This window comes from Argiope bruennichi, chromosome 2 (genome assembly GCF_947563725.1).
Source record: "Argiope bruennichi chromosome 2, qqArgBrue1.1, whole genome shotgun sequence".
Lineage (NCBI taxonomy): Eukaryota > Metazoa > Arthropoda > Arachnida > Araneae > Araneidae > Argiope > Argiope bruennichi.
Genome location: NC_079152.1, coordinates 101,649,936 through 101,675,658, shown reverse-complemented (window position 1 = coordinate 101,675,658; position 25,723 = coordinate 101,649,936). Strand labels below are relative to the sequence as shown.

Here is a 25,723-nt window from a genome sequence, read left to right as displayed (position 1 = left end):
TATTGATAAGGTTTCTTTCCTCGTATTGTAGCTTACCTCTGATTGGCCTTTCCGTGCTATGCTTCTGAAGTAAACAAACCAGTTTTCTGGCAATATGGTTGTGGCACTTTTTCTTTAGAGAAGTATTGTTTTTTCTGCTTTTTATTTTTTCTTTAAACGTTGTCCTATATTCGATTTAAATCGTAGAAAGTGTTTCATTCTAGCATATTTGAATGTTATAAGCCCTACAGTGATATGTGAGGGGTATTTTCGCTTACGATTTTGAAATAAAATGTGTTGTGAAGATAAGAGAGGAATTTTAAATACAATCTTATTGCTGCTGAAGTTTCATATAAGTGTCGTAATGATTTCATATTGCTAAGTAAGTTGATTGTATATTTTAGTTAATTTTGGCCTTTTTATTTTAATGCATATGATGAATAGTAAACGAAAACTGCTATAGTTATTATTCGAAAAAGTAAATTATATATATTTTTCTCTCTCTATATATATATATCGTTTTTGAATATGTGTTGATTTTTTAAATATTTGAACTTAAGATTTATCAAAATGAATGTGTCTGTTTTAGAATTAAAAAAATGTGTATTATTGCTGTAATGTCATCAAATGATCTTTAAATCTGTTGTGTTTGTTGACACAAAATTATTTCTGCTTTTGTTTACATTATTATCCTTATTAGTTACCACTTTTTTTATGAAGGTGTATTCATGATGATGTTTGAAGGCTTTTTCATGAGTTTCATTTGGGAATTATCATTATTTTATCTTATATTTTAATTTGTGGAATATTTTATTTTTTCCCATTTTAGAGTGATTTTACTGACTTAGTTATTCTTATGTTGATTGCTCTTCTTGTATCTTGCATTAAATATTTTTCTTAAATTTATCAATATTTTCTTGCTATACATATATTTAATACACTATAGAATTTCAAAAACTTGAAACAATAAAATATTGCAGGGATTGTTGGTAAAAAAAAAGAAAAAAAAATTCGATGTTTTTCCTACTATACATTATAAGAGTAATTAGTATACATGATTGTCTAATTATAATTTTAATTCAAAAATTTAAAATTTCTAATAACATACTGTCAATATGCAGCTAAAGAGTCAAAATAATAAAAAAAAGTGTTTGTTCAAGTTATTTTGAAATACCCCTTCTTAACATGAAAAATGGTGCATATCCATATTTAGTCAAGTCAAATTGTGCGAATATTGATTTGCTGATTTTCTTTTTCCTGTTACAGAGATGACATTTTTAAATAAGTGAAATATGTGAACTCACTTTTCTTTTGATTTTATTTATTTAATTTGTATTTTTTCTAATTTTATAAAGCACTAAAATGAGATACAGTATTTAAGAAACAGAGATAATGAAAGATTTACAGAATTGATCTATATTACTAATATGAATATATTTATATATATATATATAAGCTTTAATATTAAATACTTTATTATTTTTCCTAAAATGTGTTTCTCAGGCTGAATTTCCAATTTACTATCTTCCTACTCTCTACTCTTGGGCAAAAACTTTTTTATAGGGATGAATTAAAGTAGTGATAATCTTTTACTGCAATTACTAATAATAAAAATTTCTGTTTTTTTTTTTTCAAATCATCTTTAAATATGTAAGAGAATTTCTATCTTTATGTAAGTGAAATATAGTTTGGATTAAAAATATGATGTAGTCCCATTACTAATTTGATATGCTTTCACTAATTATTTAAATTGCTGCCATCAATTTAGGTCTTCACTATGCTTAATCTGGTCTTATTAATGGTGAAAGAGCCAAAAAATTGCCAACCTAAGAGTACACTTCTAACTTATGAGAAGAAAATAAGCATCTGTTTATGCTGTTTGTACACAGGAATATAATTGTATATTTGCCTACAAATTGCCTATTCTTCACCATTAATTAATAAGTACCCTTAATCTGATATGAAATTTAATAAGTTATTTAAAAACATTTTACAGTTATACCTTGTTCTCAATTTTAATATATTTTGTATCCTCATAATTAATATATGTATGCTTAATTTATTCAACTTTTCTCATTGAAAACTGTAATGAATGTTTCTTTGTAGGGCTATCCCAAGTCAAATCAACATAATTTTAAAATAAACTTTTTCTCAACATCTGAGTCTTTCAAAATTGTTTACACAAGTGAGTGTTCATACAGATTTGGAAAAATAGTAAATTTCATTGAGGTATGTTAACTTATTAGTAATAAATGAGTTAGCAACAATTAATAGTTAGAGAGAATTAGAGATGTAAATTTTCAAAAATTGGTTCAAAAAGCACCAATGACATTTTTTTTTAATTACTCTTAGAGCTTTCTTGATTGAGCTGGAAAATGAAATGATTTTTCTTGTCCTTTTTTATAATATACAATATATTATAAAACGCAATATTAAAAAGATTTATCGAAATCTAAAAAAAATTATTTAAAATATTTTCAAAAAGTACATATTTGAACACTTTCATAGTAATTATGTGAATAAGTATTTATACAAATTATCTGGCAAAATATAAATTTGGAATGATGAGTTAATTGCTAATTTAAAATTGCATCATTTTTTAAAAATTAATTACCCCTTATTAGTTGAATTATACCAAAAGGGTAATATTTATGTTTTAATCAATGTAAATATGATTAATAGTGTAATATATATATAAGTTTAAAACAAATAATGCAGATTTTTAATTTGCTGGCAAAATTTATTAGCTCACATTTTAAGTTAAAATTATTATATTGCATAACTTTATTCTATAGAAGATAAATGATAATAAAACTTTAATGATTAGAGATGCTACTATAAATAAATGTGATTTTTCCAAAGTATACAGTTTACTGCAGTATATAGTATAGCAGTATTTATGTCAACCAAATTTCTAAAACTACCAAACAAGATTTATAAATTTTCCAATTGATCTTGTGTCTATTACAAAAATATTTTTGAACCTTTACTTTTATTAGGATGATTTAAAAAGTGAGGCACTTTGTGTCCACAGCACATATGAAAGGACCATGTGATGGAATAGGGTGCCCATTAAAGAGAATGGCAGTTTACCTAGTTTGCAAAGGCTTTATGAAAATTAAATAACTTCTTGAATGGATGGGTAAAAATACTACAAAGATGGATTTTGTCTATTGATTCTGCATCGTTTTTCAAAATTGTGTTGATCAAGCAATGACTAATATTATTATATTTTCAAAGGAATATAGGAATACCACGTATCCATTCCTAAAACTAAACAAAATTATTGAAGAAATGCTTCTTTACATGTGATTTGCAAAGTTGGGAAAGTATCAAAATTTCTGTAGATTTAAATTTAAAAACATACCAGGCTGTCCCAATGCTGTCTATGAAAGAAACTGGTGGATTGTGTATGTTTTATAAAAAAATGAAAAACTTGATGAAGTAAAATTGCTTTCCTTTATCCATCTGGGCCATCTGCATCATTCTCAAATCCAAGAAATGCTAATATTCTGTGAGTTTTCAGTTATAGGCATTCCAACAAAAATGAATTCTTTGACTCCTTCTAGATAACTTATGCTCTAGTTGAAAACAGTGTATATCAAAAAAGAGAAAAAGTGGTCTTTTTAAACTTCAAATGATAAACATATTCACTACTTAATATAACTTTTTACTTTATATTCATTATGTAATTCTTCTTTCAGTTTGTGCTCTTTTTATTTTCACGGAAGTATAAAAACTAACATTTCTTAAATTATTCAACTGAGATAGGCAGGGTATTAATAAAAAATCATGCCTGAATTAATTATTTTTTAACAATTGATGCACAATGCATAATTTATATTTTTGCAGTTGATTTAGAATAATGCTGACTACTCATGGGATTAGTTTAAAAGTTTAAAAAATATGTATGTTTTGTGAACATTCAAATTAAAACTATTATTTAGATTTTCACAAACAATTTTTGTATATTAGTTTGTAAAATATTATCTATCATAAGAAAAAGCATGATATAATATATATAAAGATATCTCAGCCAGCTCTCTAGCTCAGTAAGGAGAGCTCTGAAAGCAATCTTAAAAAAGCCCCGTTGGCTGGTTTTAGACAAAATTTTGAAAGGTTATATGTTGTAATTGAGAACTGAAATGACAATGAAATTTGATATTTCCTATAGTACACCTGTGTCAAATTTTATGAAAATCTGAGATGGTGAGATTTAAATAGTATGATGATTTGACTTAGAACAACCCTGTATACCCAAGAAAATTTGTGCATGTTCATATTTAAAAAGAAATTGTTTGTAGAAGGTTTTATTTAAAAATTTTGATAGATTCATATGAAATTTATATGTTTATTTTTGAGAAAAACATTTCTTTATGCTAATTTTCAATGAATATTTTTTTTAAAAATCTTGTTTGAAATAAGATTTTGTAATCTCTGTATAATTGCTTTAAAACTTTCCAGACTTAATATACAGTATTAAGCAATTGTATTGTTCATTCTAAGAAAATTATTCTCTGAAATACATTCAGCCCTGCTCTTACTTTTTTTAACGATAGAACCTGTTTACTATGTCTTTATTTTAATATTAATTGTTGTGCAAATCCTTTTTCTTTTTTTTAAAATGGAAATGAGATTTTGTCTTGCATATTTATTATTTTATTATCATGTAAAGTGAGTTGTAAAATTGATGTCAAATAAATTATGAAAAACTTACTTGTTTTAAATAAAATATAATATAGATTAGTAAGTTTTGCTTTTATTTTTATCAAACTTTTCTAGGAGTTTGACGTTCAGATATCAGAAAAAATTGCCCAGTTGAAAGATGCTAAATTTAAGGTTATAATAATGCATACAAGTACAATTTACTGGTGACCTAGTGCATATTATTACATTCAGATATCAGAAAAAATTGCCCAGTTGAAAGATGCTAAATTTAAGGTTATAATAATGCATACAAGTACAATTTACTGGTGACCTAGTGCATATTATTACAATTGTAATATCTTTTTTTCAATGGCAGCTTTTATAGTGAAGATTTGTTTCTAAAAGTGAATTAGTCTCTAATTAATTAATGTATGTATTATATTTTAATCGGGTCTCATCTATGAGAAATTATGATGAATTGAATATAAAATTGTAATAATTTTAAAATTGCTTTGTAGAAATCTCAGTTATCTCTCTTTTTTTTTTTTTTTTTTTGAAATTTTGATTGAAAGAAAAGTACAATTTAGGATCATAAAATAAAAATAATATAATTATTATATCACAAAATCATTGAATTGAACCAACCCTTTGTACCTCCTTTATTAAAAAAAACAAAAACAACAACAACTTATGAGCAAGAGTTTGTTTTCTTATGTTTAAATGATGATTATTTATATTAGAACATTGGGAACTTTACTATTAGCACTATAACGGTTGTTGCATAATGCTGGAGCGGCATTAAGTTTGTATAATCATTAAATTAATAAAGAATTTAGCTTGTTTATATTAGACCTGGCACAATTTATACAATAAAGAAACCGTTTTTCATGCTGATTATAATTGTCATTCTAATGGAAAAGTGCTGAGCATTGTTTAAATTCTGGAGGCATAAAGAAATGTATGAAAATTCTTAATTGTAAAAAATATTAAAGTTAAATAAATAAATTCTGCAATTTCATTCTTTGTGACAGTGAAATGATTGAAAGTGTTTTAGTACGATGTTGAGAAATAATTTGCTAGAAATGATATTCACTAGAAAAACTTATAACATTTAATGAGTTGCAAGAACTTATGAATAAAAGGATGGAACCCTATATTGAATTAATAAACATCTTTTTTTTTTCTCACTAAGTTTAAAGAGATAAAATTGGATTACTTTGAGATTGTTGTTCTAATGAAAAGAAAACCTAATTAGAAATGAATAAAAAAACAAAAATTCTTAGGTAGAGAAATTAAACAAAATATTTAGTATATGTTGTTTTATTCTATCTCTACCTATAGAAAAATTTAAATTGAATGTAATAACATACATTAATTGTGAGTTTTCCTTAAAAAAATATTTTTATTTATTATATTATTCTTATTTTAATTTTAATTTTTTATTTTTAGAATGAATGTTACAGCAAATATCCTCCTGCCAAGAAGGCAAATCATGTCTGTTCCTTTAAACAGTGATATAACGGATGCTACTTCTGTAGGTGTGAATCATTCATTATTTAATGGGACAACAATAATTTCGCCTATATTTCTACAGACTATTGCTGCACAAACCATATCTGGTGTTTTTGTTTGGTCTGCTTTGCTTATAACTTGCTATCAGGTAATATTATAGAATTTTGCGTTGTTCTTGAAATTTATTTTTAAGGATTAAAATAATAATAATAAAAAAAAACTTTTATCATCAAATTTCTATATTACATTGGGTGATAACTCAAATCGATATTAAGGTGATATTTATCGTGTATCATTATATCTTTTTAACTGTCATGAGTATCATCCTAATGTATTTAATTGGCATCTTTGAATGTTATTTAGTTTTAAATGCTATTAATTAATTTTTTATGCAATGAATTATATAGAATATCAGTTATATGTAATTATCAATAACCTCTGTATTTAAGGTGATTTTTTTTTTCGTAATTTTATAAAGTTGCTGTTATAACCCTAGGTGGAATTAGAATGTTTCAGATTTATGTTTAAATTTGGTTACTTTATCTCAAGTTTTCTTGCATCTTTTTTTACATTTGATGGAGTACAATAGGAAGCAGAAATGAAATTTTTTTTACTCATTAGTTTGGAGATGATTACTCTGAATTTCTTGTGAGATGAAACATTGAAGTTCAAAAAACATTCTTTACACCAAGAAATCAAAAACCTTTAAAGACGTAAGGATACAATTGTACGTTTATGGGTCCAAAATTTGTTGCTAGCATTTGACTATAAAATTCTGTTCTCCCCTTTTTTTGTGTGTGTATGCAAATTTTCTGCAGCAAAAAGGAGTACATTTTATATTCTCAACTTTGTTACATGGGAAACAGTTTGGAAAATTAAGATTAATGCAAACTTATAAAATTATTCTTTAATGAAAATAAATTGTGACAACAGAATATTCATTTTACAATTAGGCAGATAATAGCTATGATTTAGTTTCGTACATTCTAAATAGGGAAAGAGATTGCTATATTTGTTCTTTTTTCATTTCTTATTTTTTTTTCAAGGGTTTCTTTTTTCTGATATACAGGGTGATCAAGAAATAACAGGAGGTGTTCAGAGCTTTGTAGCGTGTTATGTACTAGACAAAATATATTGAACGTGCATTGCTGGTACCCTGCTTATATCACCAGTACCCTGCTCATAACAGCAGTTGCAACTTCTTCAGCTTGTCCCTGCTTGATACCTTTATGTCCTCGGCCTTGAATTCTCACACATTAAGAATTCCTGTTGTTTCAAATATTTCAACTATTCTTCGTAAGTTAGCTATGGTCATTGGTCCTCTACGTAACTGTTTTAACCGCCAATATTCACGAAGAGCAGCACTGGCATTTTCATCTTGCTGATAAAACAGCTTGACTAATAAGGCATGTCCACGTAGTAACAATGCAGAATGACGCAACCCTTCCTTTTATCTTCTATGTCATGTCACAAAGTACCCGTATAAGCAAATTATATAATAAAGTTTTTGATTGTAGCGCCAAAATTTCCCCTATCGGCATTTTTTGGTACTAATTTTTATTCCCTTTGTAAATCGAAACCGCATACTTTAATGTGTATGGTGGTCAAATTTTGTTATATTTTGTTCAGTACATAATACACTACAGGGCTCTGATTACATCCTGTTATTTCTTGATCACCCTGTATATATATTAGAAAGATTCATTTAAAAAAATGTGGCTTTTTCTATTATTATTGGCCTTTCATTTCTTGGTTATTGGCCTTTTCATTTTCTTGAATTCTGGCATACTTTAGAATCCATATTAATTTGAGCGATTATTTAACTTTATCAAGTAACAATCTTTTGCTGAATGAAGGAGATTATTCTGATTTATTATTTATGATTTCAAGAGCTTTTAAGATTGATAAACTGTTTGTGAGTATAATGTAATAATTTGTAAGTATGAAATTGGGAATTCTTTGAAGCATGGCTGGCTCTTCAAAGAAGAAACATTGTTATTATTTATCATCAAAAATGTTCTAATTTGTAGTTAAATGCTTTGATTTCTTTTTTATTTATTTAATATTTCTATCAATCCAACCTACTCAATTGGGTATTCTATGAATCGTGCACTAGTTTTCCATTTTGTTTTACCTACTATTTGAATAAATTAGTATAAATCTATTGAAACATGGTCTTGTTATTATTTCATAAACAATAAAAAATGCAGCAGTATACCTTTTGAGTTTATATGTGGTTATGTCTCTTGACTTCAGGAAAAAAGTCTTAATTATGATTATTAAACTAAAAAAAAAAAAAAAAAAAAAAAATCAAGATTTTTGATTTCCAAACTAATTTTACTTCTAATGTAAAAAGCAAATCAATTTAATGCTTTTCCTCTTTAAAACTTGACTAATTTTTGATTGCGATCACAAGAGAGAATTTAGAGTTAAAAAACAGTTTTAAAAAAGCTAGAATAAAGTTAAAAAATAATTTTCATGAAGTGTTGATTTTTTTTCATTTGTTTTCATATAAATTATTTGCCAACAACAACAACAACAAAAAATTGCTTCAATTATGCATTTAAAGAGACACAGGTTGGCAACTTATGGTGTACATATAACTAATGTTATGTCATTTGCAATAGTGATGAAGTTGGAATGAAAGTTTATAAATAATAATCACACTACATTTTAGATTAAAATGTGATGATTTTGAATTGTTAGTTTAATAATAATTATCAATATTTAACCTAAAATAGAATTTAAAATGATTTATGTAAACATTTTTATAATAAAGATGTTTCATTATATTTGAAGCTCTACTAACAATTTTGTGGATTACAATATTTACTATATGGTTTTGTAATGTTGTTGCTTATTTTTAAATTATTTAAATGAGGCTAAATAATTTCAGTTTATTTCTTGGAAATTTTTAAATCTTAAATTCTGACTTTGCTGAATAAAATAGATAAGTTAGTTGTACTTTTGTGATCCTATAAATTTGTAATTACTTTTTTACTATTATCTGATGTTTTGTTTGAAACTTATATTAATAAATGTTTCATTTTAAGAGTTATTTGCTTTGAATTTTATTTTTATTGTGTTAACAATTGTAACAATCTTTATGTTCATTAGTGAATGACATTTTTACAATCATGAATGTTCTTTTGCAGATTTACCTCCATTTATGTTACTATACAAGTCCAGCAGAACAACGATGGATTGTTCGAATTTTGTTTATAGTCCCCATTTATGCTTTTGATTCTTGGTTGTCTTTGTTATTTTTTCATGATATGTATTATATATATTTTGACAGTGTCAGGAACTGGTATGAAGGTAATTATCATTTATTATTTATTCATTCAATTTCCACCTGCCTTGAGCAATTGAATTTATTATGTGCCCTGAGCATACTTTTAGTAATAAATGTTAAAGTATATTGGAAAATATATCTCTATATTTGAATTTTTAAAAATGCTGCTATGATAAAAAAAATAGTTAAATTATAGTTAACTTAATTTAAAATTCATATATACTGAAATTGGTTTGCAAATGTATGAAATATTTTCACAGATATGCAAAGAGGATATCAATAATTAACACACATAATTCTGAGCACAATAATAAAAGATGTATTGAATGATGGTATGAAACAAAAATTAAAATATTACCAATATATTACTTTTTGTCTTAACTTTAAGCAATTGTCCGGTGCTGGATCAGCTTGAAAGCCACAAATTCATAGAATGCCATCAGCCAGATTGAGCTCATCATGAGAGTCAAACTTCTGACTACCGAAAAATTTCTTCATATATCCAAATGGATGAAAATCTAATGATGCCATGTTTTGATATATTTAGTGAGGGCTTCAAAATATTCTCAACTGAATCCTTGTAATTTTACATGAAGGGGGGGGGGAGGGGAGATACATACAAACGAGCCCTATGCAGGCACTCCATATGTCATACTTCAGTTATTGTGAATAGCACATTACGGTTTAGTGAGCATTGCACAGCATAATGATAGTTATCCTGTGAGAAGGAATTTTACTAGTAGTGTATCTTTCAATGTCCCAGAAGACTTTGAGTATGAGCTTCCTAACAGGATGTGAAATTGTGAACTTCTTTTTGGTGTGCAAAGTGGATATTCCCATATCATATTCACATCTTTTGATTCTGGTATAAAGTACAATACCCAGATCTCATTTACTATGACAATACTTGACAAAGTCATTGTTGTAGCACTGCAAATGTATCAGATTTCAAGGCTATTTTGCATTCAGTTTGCTTTACTCACAATTACTTTGGGGTCCAATGTGAACAAACTTGTACCCTAGCTTGTCAAGAACAATGTTCCTGGCAGTTCCATAAGAAATGATGAACTGTTCCTTTATGTCATTCCACATCGTCTAATGATTCTCTCATTGATTGCATCATCATTTTCACACGAGGACAATGGTCATCCAGATCTATTTCATTGACAAAATCCACCTGTATTTTGTATCGTCTTTTCACTGTCCCATAAATGCCCATAATTTCCAAGTGGATTTTCCACCCTTATCTTTTGCTAACAGTAATCTTATCATTCATTATTCTTTTACAGTTGATGACATAATCATAAACATCATTTAAACAATATTTATTTATGCACACTATTAAATTGCATTGGAATCACTGAATGTCCTTGTGATTGTTCACAGTTTTACCAATAATTTTGTTCTGCAAATAAGATTTACATATATGTTAGTTACTGGTAACTCCTCATTTAAATATCTAACAATATTTAATTTTGTATTAATATTTGAAAATAAATTTGTTTTTAATGCTATTAGAAATTTTATTTTGCCAATTTTCCAAAATAATAGACATAATTACTTACTTACGTTATTTGAATTTTCATTAGACTTTGTTCTTGTAATGCAATTTCTACTACAAAAATATTCAAAATGTTGCAAAAATGAATCTTTAAAGATAATGTCTTACAAAAACAAAGAGTATTTAAGTGGTATAACATGTTTAAAGAAGGTAGAGAATCTGTCATTAATGAATCACATTCTTGGGGACCATCAATTTTGTTTGATCATTAGTATGTTGATAAGATCAGAGAACATATTGTTTTTTAGCTCTAAAAAACATTAATAATTAAATTCCTGTATCAAAGGCAATATGAATTGCTGTGATACAAATCATGAGTTTTTCACCATGACAATATGTGCTGTCATAGTGCCTATATTATTCATGAATATTTTTCACGCATACACACATAAAAAGTTGCATAAGCTTTACATTCACTATAGAATTGTGTGACTTTTTTGTACTTTTATAGTTTAAATTGCCTGTTAAAAGTCACAATTTTCAGTTTATTGATGCAGTACTAGAAAATTAACTGTGAAACCTTTAGAGATTTCATGAAAATTTAGAACATATCTTAAAGATCAGGGAAGTGTTGCCGAAATTACATTGCAATTTGGTTTTTAAGATATATAATATATACTGAACAATTAATGGATACATTTTGTTTTATGACAGCATTTCCAGTACTTTTCGATCACAATAATATTTACTTGATGATAAACTGTGAATTTTAGATGGAATTTTGGATATGAAAATTAAAACCAGTGCTTAAAATTTACTTAAAAGAATTCTTTATTGTATTTGGAAGTAAAAGCTTAAAATGAACAACTCCATTTTAAATGAAATTGAATTCATAGAATGATATAGTTTAGTCAGTCTGATCTAAAAGTACAGAAGGTTTAAATGATTTTTTGAAATAAAGTTAAAATAATTTTTTTATTAGACATGTTGATTGACATTTCAGAATGTTAAGCATTTCTATAGAAATAATTGAAATTATATATATAGCATATGTTAGCATTTGAGTAAAAGTTGTTATTTCATAAAATTACTGATTATGAATCACATTTCATAGAATATCTAGCTATTTCATGATATATCGGATTGTGTTCTATGAAATGAAGAATTTCCATTTTTAAGAAAAACACACATGCACAATTTTAGTTTTACAATCTTTTAAACTGATTATTTATTTTGAAACAGTGCATTTTCAAAAATCTATACAATAATGAGAACAGAATTATGCTTTAAATTTTACACTCGAAATATCTTTATCCAATGTGTTTTAGATAAATCATTGATCTTTTTTACTCTAGTTCCCCTCCCCATAAATCCTCATCTTAATATCTTAAGATTATCAATGAATAGTGATTTCATGTCAAATTATTTTTGTTAATGACATGTCTTTATATTAATTAAAATTTCATTTTGTAGCATTTGTGATCTATAACTTCTTAAGTTTGTGTTATGAGTATCTTGGTGGTGAAAGTAATATTATGGCTGAAATTCGAGGCCAGCCAATAAAGTGAGTAAATAAGCAGTAATTTTGTTAAATTTTAAAGAATTAAAATTTAAAAGCTAGCTTGTCCTATTTTTATTGTAATATTTATATAGATATTGTGCATTGTACTTTAAATCAATAACTTTAAGTGATAAGTTATTTTGATTAAATAACTTAGAATTCTGAATTTTTAGAGTGGATAAATCATGTTATTTGATAATTAAAATTATTTGAAGAAACATATTTCTATATATAGAGGCTTATAATTTGTTGGTCTTTTTAAGAAAGTCTGCCAATAAAATAAGTTAGCCCTTTTAGAAGTGAATTTGAAAAATGCTGGTTTGCTAATTTAGGAGGCTAAATATTTAATTACAATGAGTGTTTTTGCAAGTTTCTTTAACTTTATATAACATGCAAATGTTGTAAATTATTTTACTGTGTATTATTTAGATATATATATAATATAATATAGTTAACTATATATATATAATATTGTTATTTTAAAATTGACTGATCTTGTTCTTTCTTTTTATAAATATTATCTACTCTTCGCTACTTCAAATTTAGGATTTAAACATATTTAAGAAATTTTTTTTCTTCTTATTCTTGTTTCACTAACTTAAACACTTGTTATGAGATGTAATTGATTAGCATAAAAGCTTTTGTTATTCACAAGAGGGGGGAAAAACCCATTTTTCAAAAAGTTCCTCTTTTATAATAAAATATCAATCAGGAAAATTCTTTAGTATTTCAAGTATTGATGATTTTCCTCAAAATAATATGAATAACATAATGAATTTTATATAATAAATCCTTTTTTTGTTTTTATAAAATTCCTTTACAGTTCTTTTATCTTACTACTTCATTACATTTTATTGATTTAGATTTTATTCAGGTTTATTAATTTGATCGTAAAATAGAAATTATAAGAAAATTTTCTATTACTGCATGGTAAAACGGTTTTAAATATATTCTTTACATTCTGACTGCAATTAGCAATTTGGAACACACCCATACAAAAAAATATTTAACTGCTAACAAATAAATGATTTATTTTTTAAATTTAATATTGTTCTTCATTATGATAAATGTATCGAGTTTTGTATTATTGATATGCTTAAAATATCTAGAGGAATCTAATGTTAAAGTTTTTTTTTGTCATAATTTCAAATAATTTATTATGTGCAAGTTGTGTATACAATCATCTATTTAGCTTAATTCATCTATCTCCATGTTTATATCCTGCAGGATTTATTATATTTGATATTTATATACGTATTTAGTGTCTGCAATTGTTCTTATATTATTAACATAGTATATTATAAGTTGGTGACTTTTATCTTTAAAAACTATAGAATAAATTTAAGACAAGTTATATTTAATAGATTTATTGATATATTTAAATGTAGGAAATGAAACAAATTAAGGTGTCTAATTTATTAAACTGATATAAATTCTTAGTAAATTGCCTTATACACATTTAAATAACTTGCTCATTTTTGTTAATTTTTAAAGATCCAGTCTTTTGTATGGAACTTGTTGTCTCAGTGGAAAAACTTACACCATTGGCATTTTAAGGTTTTGTAAACAGGTTTGTAGTCTTTTATTTTGCATTTCCAATAACATATCTTTAAAATTTAAACATTTTATTAATCTTAAATCTATATTAATCTTTTTCGGTCTGACACCTTTCTAATACCATTAAACCTTCATAACTTTATTTTTTTCTGAAATATTTTATTGTTACTTCATAACTGTTAAATTAACCAGTATATATTATTCACTGTCAATGAAAAGAAATCTAAATGTTAAGAAACATTATAATTAAGTTAATTTTCTTGACAAAAACAGATTTGGAAGGCTAAAAGTATCCAAAGATTATGGCTTATTATCATGGAACTATTTGTTAGAATTTAAAAAAGGTAATTTACATATCTTACCAAGTTTAAATATCAATTGATTTCAATGTGCACACTTTTTGTTGCATGACAAATGTTCAGATATCAATCCAGTTCTCTCCAAGTGTACATTCTTTTGCTCAGGAATGGGCAGTCTCAGGAACCCACTTCACATTTGCATGTGTCGTGTAATTTCTGTATGGGTAATATGTGAGTGTCTGGTAGTATAATGTTCAGTCTTTCTGATAGGTCTGTTATTGTCAGTAATCTTATTGTAATAGGTCTTTTAATCGACTATCTTCTCTCATTATCATACAGTTGTATTGATGTTTATTTCTGTTAGAGTAGTCTCAAGAACTGTGACTTACTTCTTTTTTAAAACCATTGTCTATTCTTATTTAGTATTTTAAATCATCTTCTAGTGTAAGATCCCCATAAGTTACCTGCAACTTTAAATAGGCTTCCTTTGACAATTTTTTTAAGGCAAAAACAAAATTTCAATGTAGGTTATTGTTCATCATGTGTCACATATTTTTGGTGGGGTTGATAGTAAAACAGGACATGCCTGACCAGCTCTGTATTTTATTTAAAAAAATGCATTTAAAAATTATGTTAATTAGAGTTTACTTTTTTAGATTTTTGCCAGATTACACTTGGACAGTTATAAGGCTGCCAGTAGGCAGCACATATGCAGAAAGGGGCTGATTTATGATTGGCATAATTTCATAAGATAGATTCAGGCATTCCGTGCTTGGCTATAATCCTATTAAAATAATGGATATTTAATAAAAAAAGACTTGGTAAAAGGAAGGTCAACATACCTAAATTTGGAAAATTATATATATATATATATATATATAAAAAGGCAAATAAAAAGAACCACAACCTTGTATCAGAAAGAGCAAAGAGAAAAAAATATAATTAATCTATGATAAGTAATCAATTTTTTTCGTGTTAAAAAAACCCACCAAATTCTACAAAAACAAGCACAGTAAGAAAAAATACAATACAACAGCATGTTATTGTCCCATCGGGACAATTACTTGCCATCAACCAAACAACATTTATCAACCTTTCTACTGGTGTGCTGCCTACTGGCCAAGTGTAAACCCAGCATTATTTATTTTTACTGATTTGCTATTAAAGTTGTGATTACTTTTAAATAATAAACATTTTGAATATTTAGTCTTCATTGTATAATGGTGCAATAAGCTATCAATTTCCATTTTATTGATTTAATAATTTGCAAAAATACAAATTATAGAGTTAATAATTTGCAAAAATACAAATTATGCACTTAATAATTTGCATTTCTGAAAATAATGATTTACACAATTTTTGGTTATGCAGGATGTTAAATAATTTTTATTTTTCACCTGAAAAATAAGTATGAAAATATACCAGGTTAAGATTAGCACATTTTTTTTAAAAGAAAAAAATATGTACTTCATCAAAATTGTATATTGGTATGATGGATAGTTTCCATCTGAATAATTTATAAACAATACTTAAAAAAAAATATTTTTTCAGGCCACGCTTCAATTTTGTGCTGTGAAGCCACTGATGTCTGTTATTACCTTAATTTTACAACCTTTTGGAAAATACTCAGATGGAGATTTTAGGTTTGTTTCTTTATCTACATAATTACAAAAAGCTTAGTGTCTGTATATCTGTTACTAGTCACACAGTTTTTTTCTAATCTTAATGAAATTTGACATAAGTGCTCTTCTAAATGAGAGAATGACCATCATCAACTTTCCAAAAAAAGTCCAAAAATTGATTCAAAAATCTATTAATTAAAAAATTAGTCTAGATTTTGATGTTTTTATGCATTTTTTTCCAAAAATTATTTCAGAAAAATTTTATATGATTTTAAAACTAAAAGAAAATTAGCTATTTAATGAATCTGAATCTATTGAAAAGTAATCTGCGTATAATTAAATTTTAAAAATTTATAATTAAAAAAATGTAATAATTTATCAGAGTATTTAAAAAAATAAATGAAGCAAAGATAATACTATCATTTAATCTTTCTACTGAATTTTCTTTTGAATACATTTTTAATAAAAGCTATTAATCTCATATAATAATAAATTTTATTATTTTAATGCATATTATCCTTGGGATCCATACATCTTTTTGCAGTTAAAATTTAATACTTGGGCATGTTTGATATTATTCTGTTGTAAAATATTTACAGGTTGTTTATGAAAATTTCTATCATAAGAATTAGAAATTATTCTAAATTTAGAAAAAATAGTGATTTTTAGATTCTAAAGTATCACATATTTCATTTTCTTTTTGAATGTAAAGATTTTCAAATTTCTTGCTTTCATCATATCGTGGAGGTTGGTTTCATTTCATTAGGAATTTAGTGGTAGCCTATACATCTCATGTGTAAGAAGTTAATACTCATGTAAAAGAAGTAAATAAAGTATTTTTGTTGCATGAAAATTAAAAATAAATAAATTCTAATAGCTATAATCGAGATGTGAAAATAAAAGATTGCATCCATTTTTATAATTTGTCAATATGATAAATATTTCTGTAATTTTATTTTTATTTCCTATTTTTTTAAATTTCAAGCATTTGCAGATAATTCTAAAGAACAACAGCATACTATAACATTTTTTATGACATGATTTTCCCATTTTTTTTATAGACCTGACAGTGGTTATCTTTATATCACAATCATCTACAATATAAGCATTACATTAGCTCTGTATGGACTTGTTTTATTTTATTTTGCTACTAAAGAACTTTTATCACCTTATGAACCAGTTTGGAAATTCTGTACAATAAAGTCTGTCATTTTTCTCTCTTTCTGGCAAGGTAAGCTTGTTTATCTTTTAATATCTTTGTTTTATTTGGATATTTTCTTGTGAAACCTTCTTGTCTACTATCATATATTAAAAAAATCAAAGAGTAATTGTTATTCCCTGAATTGTCAATTTGTCACTTATTTCATCAAGTCCATCTTAAGTGTAATTATAATTTAGTTTCATATTCATCTTTACTAAATTTGTTTTCATGCTGCTTCATTTAGTAATTTAGAAAAACAAATGTCTTGTATTCTTAAAATTAGCTTTAATTTAATTATTCAAGGTTACTACATTATGACTTTGAACTGTTTAAGGTAATTAGGGTGCATATCACCATTAAAAGTTCTTAAAAACTGGTTATTTTTAATGGTACTTATATAAGAGACTTAAAAATGCTTTTTTTCGTTCTGAAAGGGGGAGGGGGTGGATTATTGAACCACAAAGGGGGAAAAACATTTTAACTACAGTACAGAACCAAGGTAGATCTTCCCAATTATATAATTGCATTTTCTTTACAATACCTGATCCTACAATTTTAAAATGGAAATCCAGAAGCCTTCGAAAAGATTTTTATTTCAATTTAAGCAAATGCTGATAAATGGGGAAAATATATTTCTTTCATCTCTATTTGCTTGTATATATAGGGGGGACAATCATTTTTGTAGGGATAATTTTATCTCTTTTCTATGTTGATGCTTTTCTTTTCTTTTCGAGCAATTGTTAGTTATGTCAATAGTCACGGGTGTTCATTATCATTTAAATATTTTTATACAAATAAAAAAAAAGAACTTTTTACCAATATGGTGAGAAAATGTGAATTTAAAAGTGAATTTTAAATGTGAATTATAAAGTATATTAAAAAGGTATACTGTGGGTAGGTAAAAGGTACACACATAATTGTTCAAGGCCTTCAAAAATAAAAGTAAAGCAGAAAAGTTCGTAGTGATCCAAAGTTACTTGTAAGCCATTTGTTACTTCTGTTCATGATATCGAACATAAATTAATACCATTAATCTTCCTCTTTTCTTTCTCATGTGCTAAGTATCTAGAGAGAAAAAATTGTTATTATCAAAATATGTGAGTTTGAAATTTTGTCCTCTCTCCATGATTCAGCTTTCCATGGAACATAGTTTTAGAATTCTATACATCAGTCTATGCTTGTGGTAACTCAAAAATGCTTGATGTGGAAATTTGCTATATTGTTTTAATGCCAGATTTGCAGAGTTCTATCAGATTATGAATAAAAATCATTTACAAGATTTTTTTGTTTGTTTTGTTTGAGTGTAAGCAAACATAACTTTATAAAACACAAAGAGCTATATTGGTAAAATTTGTGGGATAGTTTTAGCTTCTAAAATATAGATCATAATCAATTTTTGAATCAAATCCAGCCATCCTTTGATCTTGCATTCATGTTTATATAAATGCATGATAATTCAAAAAGACAACAACTTAGCTTGCTAAAAATATTTTAAATAATTTAGTTTCAATATTGGTTAAAAATATTCAGCAATTATTGGTGGTATTTGATGTTTATATTTTATAAAATTAGATACATTATTAATATTTCATTTAATTCATTTCATTGTAATACATAGTTCTGTAATCAAAAATATTATGTTAATGTTGATTCTTATGTTGTATATTTTTTTCTAAAGCTGCTTAGGCAGTGCTTATTTTTTGTAAGATAAATTTGATTACCTATTTTGGCAATGACTGAAATACTTTTTATTTTTGTAAATTACAAGGAATAAAGGTATCAATGTAGATTAATAGTTTCATTTCATCAGAAGTGTTACCTAGACTCTAATTGATGTTAATAAATATTTTCCGAAATTTAAATTCTGCCTTTTTTTTTCTTTGTTAATTCTTTCATATTCATTTAAAATACATTAATAATGGGTTAGGATCCATTGCTGATGTGATATAAGAAAGTTTAGGTTAGATATAAATGAAATCTGACTTTTCAGCATTATCATATTTGATATGAATTAACTTGTTAGAATTTAGTATGTATATATATTTTTGGTTTAAGTAGAATGCAGGTTCGAAGCAGTGAAGAGACTTGGTATTTTTAATTCTGTTTTATTCTCTCTCGGGAGGCAAACATGATTATTTACAAAAAGGCACAGCGCAGCACAAAAACAGAAGGCAAAAAGGGACGAACAAATGATCACTAGTCTTATATTACATAGGATTTCTGGCCAGGTGCCAATTCAATACACGTGTGACCTTTGGCACCATTTGAAGGGTACAGAAGATATTGCTTTCATTTGATACGTAGTTCTGATGGTGCATTATTTTTGCAAAGGGATTAATTAGACTAAAAGTGGAATTGGATCAAGAAATAAAAGAATATTTTAGAATGAAGTTACAATGGGCTATAAATTAAGATAAAGTTTTGAAAATTAATTTGGTATAAATTAAGAGTTTAAAATATCATTACATTTATATATATACTGAACAAATTTTTTTAAATGTATGAAAGATTCTGTAAATATCACTTTTTTCACCTTTTTTTAAGCTTTGCTGTTTGATTCTTTCCATTTAGTTTTAATTAATTTTTTTTAATGCAGGTACCCAAACATTTTTTAAAAGATATGTTTATTAATTTTTTATGAAAAAAAATGCATGTGTTCATAATTTTTTAAGCATTGATTATACAAATTAATTTGTATTTTAATTTTAAAACTATTGCTGTAAATATATAATTTCAGAAAAAGATTTTCAATGGCTGATTTGCATAACCATAATGGAAGAATTTCTTTCATTACTGTGTGATAAAGAATGATCAAAATAATCTACCTTTCTTAAAAGATAAAAGGGACGCAAGATAGAATGTTATCTTAATTTTTTTTTTTTGAGTATTTAATTTTTCTCAAATTACATCTGTAATTTGATGTCTGTTTACATTTTATGCTCCAAGTATTTGTAATTTATCTATTCAAAGTGAAAGCATCTTCACTTGGATTCTTGTGCCATTCCTTCATGCATGATTAACATTATTTGTTGGCATTTCAGGTGTTGTTTTAGCTATATTAGAAAAAGGTGGTGTAATATCATCAATTCCTGGCACGAGTGCTGGAACTGTATCAGCTGGTTACCAGAATTTTTTGATCTGCATTGAGATGTTTTTTGCATCATTGGCACTCCGATGTGCTTTCCCTCATACTGTATACATGACTGGATTTCAGACTGATGGCTATGGCAGAACAGTTACCATGCAAAGCATTTCTAGTAGTTTAAAGGTGAATTTCTTTTATAACTATTTTAGTGAGTAAAATTAAGACATTTATTTTGTTTGGTATAATAACTATTTTATAGAAAGCTTTATTTTTTTTCCTTCTATTTTTATTTGGTTTTCATTATCTTTCTGGTATTAAGAATTTTTCGTATGATAAATTTTGGTAACTTATGTTGTGTTTTATCTTTATTATAAACAGACTTGACACATCTCCCCAAAAATGCAAAAAATAAAAGTTATCTTCTTAAATCAATGTTGTTTTTGTCTTATCCCTATATTTTAAAACCTGATCAATATTTCAAATTAATGAAAGTAATAAGTCACTGGCAAGCTGTGACAGAACCCCTCCACCCATTCGTCCAAAAATACAATATTAAAATTACAATTGTTTAAATGAATTTTAAACAATTGTAATGTTTAAAATTCAGTTAAACAATTGTTTAACAATTTAAACAATTAGTTTTGATTTTGAAAAACTATGATGAAAATAGTATATATTATTTAATGATTTATTAAAAATAAAATATTAAATAATAGCCGCAAATTATATTTTTCATTAATTATAATTAACATTTTATTATTTATAATTTCAGTATTCGAATAAAATATGCATTTTATATGTTAGGAAATATTTATTGAGGAGTGATTTGTTGGCCACTTACTTCATTTTTGTCCTTTATCCATACCCAAACTATACCATCCAAATCAAAGCCTTCTAACATTATTTAAGTTATAACTATATCATTAGTTTTTATCTTTTCACTACCAATCATTTATTCTATAATACTTTTTTTTATCATATTTTGCATTGTAAATATAAATTAAATCATGATATTTCTTTTTTACTACAGCTGTAAAGAAACATGAGAAAAGTAATATTATCTTTTCATTATTATGTAAAGCTGTTGCATTTTTCCCTGTATTGAAATGAAATTTTAAAGAAGTTATTTTTATATGGCTCACATACGGAATTACATGCTCTACATTTAACTTTACATTATATAGTATTACATAATTTTTTTTTAAATAAGAGGGTAAAATTTATCAATTATATAAATATATTTGTCTGGTAAATTTGTATTGCTAATTTTTTATATCTTTTTTTCAAGGAAACCATAAATCCTAAGGATATAATGAACGATGCTATTCACAATTTTCATCCTCAATATCAGCAGTATACTCAGTATACTGCACCTCCACCTCCACTGCCAGGAATGAGTGGGGACACCACAGCTAATGGAGGAATTGAACCCAACTCTAATGATAGACAAATGAGCAGCAACACAAACAATGCACAAGCTACTCCCGTTCCTCTGCAGTATGGCGAAAAGATTCTTCTTCTTAGTTCAGACGATGAATTTCAGTAAAAATAATAGGTATATATAAAGCTAGTTTTTAATACTTTTATTGAATTAATTTTTTATGTATAAATTTAATTCTGTAATTCTTTTTATGAAATGTTTAGAAATATAAATTGTATTGGAATATTCTTATTTTAAAATCAGTGTAAGTTTTGAATGAAGCTCTTATAAGTTTAATTTTTAAATCTCTCTAAATAAAATTCTAATGTAAGTGGTGCAGACGTAGTTCTTATTACTTATTATTGAATGGCAGCAGTCAAATGTAAATAAATCTTCAAACTGCTGCAATTTTTATTTTTACAGAATATTTTACAACTGCACTTAATTCAGTGCTTCAGATATTAATGAAGATATAAATTATTACTAGAAATGTTCTGAAAAAGGTATTCTGAAAATGTCTATTTGGTTAAAGGAAAGGAAATGTAATAAAATCAAGAAATAGACATGAAATAGAGAGATCAATTAAGTGGGAAAATAAGCTTAACTGTCATCAATTGGTTAATTGCTATAACTTATCTAAGAAAATTGATGATCTTATCTTTCAAAACTATTAACTCATAAAAATGGCTTTTGCATTATTTTGAAACTTAAAAAAATTACATTTTTAATGATATTCCTTTCATTTCAATATATTTGTTCTTTCTTTAATTTTTTTTAAAAAATTAACTTGACATACAAACTGCAATGATGTTTTTTCATATTTATTTATCAACATACTCAGTTCTATGCTTTCACCAATATCCAAACTAAAATAATAAATATTACTTTATTTAGACAGTAACTCTGAAGTAAGATTTTTACTTTTGGTTTTATTTCACATTACACATACTTTTCAATTTGAACATGCAGTAATTTGAGTAGACTGATAAAATTAAACTTTTTTGGTCTTATCCAATTTCTTGCAAAAAACAAACAAACAAAAAAAAGAAACCCCTATTCCACATTAATAATTTAATTGCCTAAAAAGTCAACAATCAGGGTGAACAAGCTGGTCACTAAAGATGGCTTGTTTTATTTTTATTTGCACCAAAATATCTTGTTACTTTATTTTGAACACTTAATATAAAGTTTGCTGTTTGCTTACTTTGTAATTTGCTTTTATTTAAATTGCAATATATTTGTTTGTGAAATGGGTTGGAAATTTTACAAAATGTTTAGTAGTTAGGAATTTTAGTAAAAACTCTTTCCTTTGCTGTTTTTTTCAAAAACTGAATTTTGGGTGGCATTTTTATGTATTTTTTTATTCTTTTGCAATTACTTTTTACATCTATTTTCAATTAACAACTTGTTCCTTTTTATTTATTTAATCAGAAAAAAAAATATTCATCTTAATAATTTCTGAAATATTTATATTATTACAAAACAAGAATAATTTTAAAGTTAATTTATAATTATAGTGTTTCAATACTGAAAAAATATGGTCACCTTTGTTTGGTATTAATTCCATCTTTTATGAGATTGTCATCTGAAATTCAGTACATTGTTATATTTTTAAACAATTCATGAATCTTTTCAATTACTATTTTGGCAAAATCTGTTTAAAAAATACACACAGATTTTCTATGATTTATTATTTAGAAATTTGTTTGTATGCTTCATATACAATTCTTAAATACTGTTTCTAATCTTTATAGGCTTCTGCAGCTGTAAATGCAACTATGAATATTTAATGCTGTCTAATGAGTACATTGTGAAATGCTAGAAATATGGATATGTCTTTCTAATAGTTATTTGAAAGCTTTTATGTGATGATTATTTTGAATTTTGCTTACAGTGTTGAATTCAGTGAATCGGCTGAGTTGGTCACAGATGCTATTGCAGTTGTTGGATTGTTTACATTTATGTAGATAATACGATGTACTTACTCATTGTAATATATGTTTTAATGTTATGTACCTAATATTCAAATTTTAATTAATTTGATGATTTTATATTGTTTGGTTTGATAAGTTTGAAAGTGTCTGCAGCTTTCGTCATGAGATAGAAGCAGCTGCAATTTTGTAAATTTCTATTAAAACTGCCATTTTCATTTGCCTACTCTAGATACTGGTTTTTGAGGATAATTGCCATTTTTTAAAAAATATAAACAAATGTGTCATGTAAAGATATAATTCAAGACACATTCCTTTTTTTTACATTTGTAATACTTTTGTATAGATTTAAGTGGTTGAAAATTCAGTTTTTTTATTCTTAATCATTGATTTATGTAATTGATTTTTGGAAATCTTAATTGATTCATTCATTAATTATTAAATCATTTCCTATGTTTGAATCTGTGATTAAGTACCTGCACTTGTGACATTATTTAGATATTTTTTTGTTCGTATTCTTTTTTGCAGAATATTTACAAATAATATTTTAAATTATATCTTTTGATTGTATAATCATTATTGGCTTACATATTCCCCATATTCATGTGTAAAAAAAAAAAAAAAAAAAGAAGTTTCTCAACATATAATGTGAGCCTTATGGTGTATACTTGTTTTGGAAATTAATCAGAATTTTGTAGCTTCATTATAGATCAACTGTTTATTTTTAAAAAAAAAAAAAGATTTTAAATAGTTTTACAGCCCTAAACAAATTCATCTTTGCACTGGCATATTGCTTTTTGACTTATTGCAGAGATAAAAAGAAATTTGATATTAAATACAGGTTATTTTATTCTTAGAATTTTCTGTGTCTCTCAGAAAAAAGTTTTTTTTTTGTAACATTTATTATTATTTAAGTTACTATCTTTCTCTATATGTCCTGAGATTTATATTTTCATTTGTTACATTTTGAATGTTTTCCATTCTTTTTCTAACTTGAAAAGCAAAGCCAAAGTATATTAGCTATTTTGTTTACAAAGTTAGATGTTTTAAACAATCTAGATTTGTCATGATGTAAAATAAGTGTGTACAGAAATTTTTTTAAAAATAATTCTTTAATTTTTTAGAGATGATGTTTTGGAGGTCATTATCAAATGTATATTGAATTCGATTTCTTACCTTATTTTATTGATGGCTACTTTCAGTTTGTATTTTGTTATACTTTTGTAATCTAAATACCAATGAGATTAAAAAATATATATACTATTAGCAAGTTTGAGACTTACAAAATCTATTGATATTCAGTGTTTAGTGAAAAAGTTTCAATTTAATATATTTCAGGTACTTAATATTAATCTTATTTGAAATTATGCATTATACATTGTATAAAAAAATTGTGAAATTAGCATATTTTTGATGAATGTAGCAGATATTCATTCAGAATCTCTTCAAACTTAATCATGTATGATCTGCATAATATCAAAATAAATCTATCCTTTGTACATAAAATAAAATATTTATGTAAATAAAAGTATATGAACAGATATATTTATTATAAAGAAATCCTCTTGTTTGTAATATTAATGTACTGTAGCAAAACTCTTGAATGCTGCATATGTTCCTTCATTTTTCTTTCAGCCATATGTTCTATTTTATTGATAACAGAAAATTTTGTATGCAAATATCTTATTACTTTTACACTTAAGATATCTTTTGCTAGAATGTGTGTTAGCAGCCATTGTTTCTTTGGTTTTGTGATCATTGCTTACAAATAAAATTGTATAAGCTGCATATATTTTGTTGTACTTTTGTTGAATCATAATTTTCAAAATAAATAACAGATTTTGAAAATTTATTTTCAGAATTCTTTATAAATTAAATGATGATAAGGATTACACAAAATTTCCCAATACTTGGCGAGGGGGTGGGATAAACTTGAAAAATAAATTTTTTCAGAACTTAGTGAAAACCAAGATATGAAATCCCTGTTATCCAAACACAAATTGTAATAAGAAGTATACATGTACATACACATATAGGAGAATAAACAGAAAATATTTTCTTGAGGAACATCGTTTGAACTCATTGATTAGATTGTTAATTACATTTCAAGAAG

At 25.7% G+C, this 25,723-nt stretch overlaps 1 protein-coding gene across 3 annotated transcripts; it reads left to right on the top strand.

The window, feature by feature from the left end:
- LOC129957675 (transmembrane protein 184B-like) lies at positions 1 to 25,398 on the top strand. Of its 3 annotated transcripts, none has more exons than XM_056070135.1 (10): positions 1 to 122; positions 6,076 to 6,286; positions 9,294 to 9,456; positions 12,408 to 12,498; positions 13,990 to 14,065; positions 15,903 to 15,994; positions 17,035 to 17,204; positions 20,216 to 20,442; positions 21,548 to 21,814; positions 23,434 to 25,398. In XM_056070135.1, the coding sequence occupies exons 2-9, from the start codon at positions 6,077 to 6,079 to the stop codon at positions 21,803 to 21,805; spliced, it is 1,287 nt and encodes a 428-aa protein (XP_055926110.1). In that variant the 5' UTR covers positions 1 to 122; position 6,076; the 3' UTR covers positions 21,806 to 21,814; positions 23,434 to 25,398. The 3 variants fall into 3 exon arrangements, with proteins under 3 accessions (XP_055926110.1, XP_055926119.1, XP_055926102.1); XM_056070144.1 differs by having other exon boundaries at positions 67 to 361; positions 23,574 to 25,398; XM_056070127.1 differs by having other exon boundaries at positions 68 to 361.
- Positions 25,399 to 25,723: the final 325 nt, after the last annotated feature.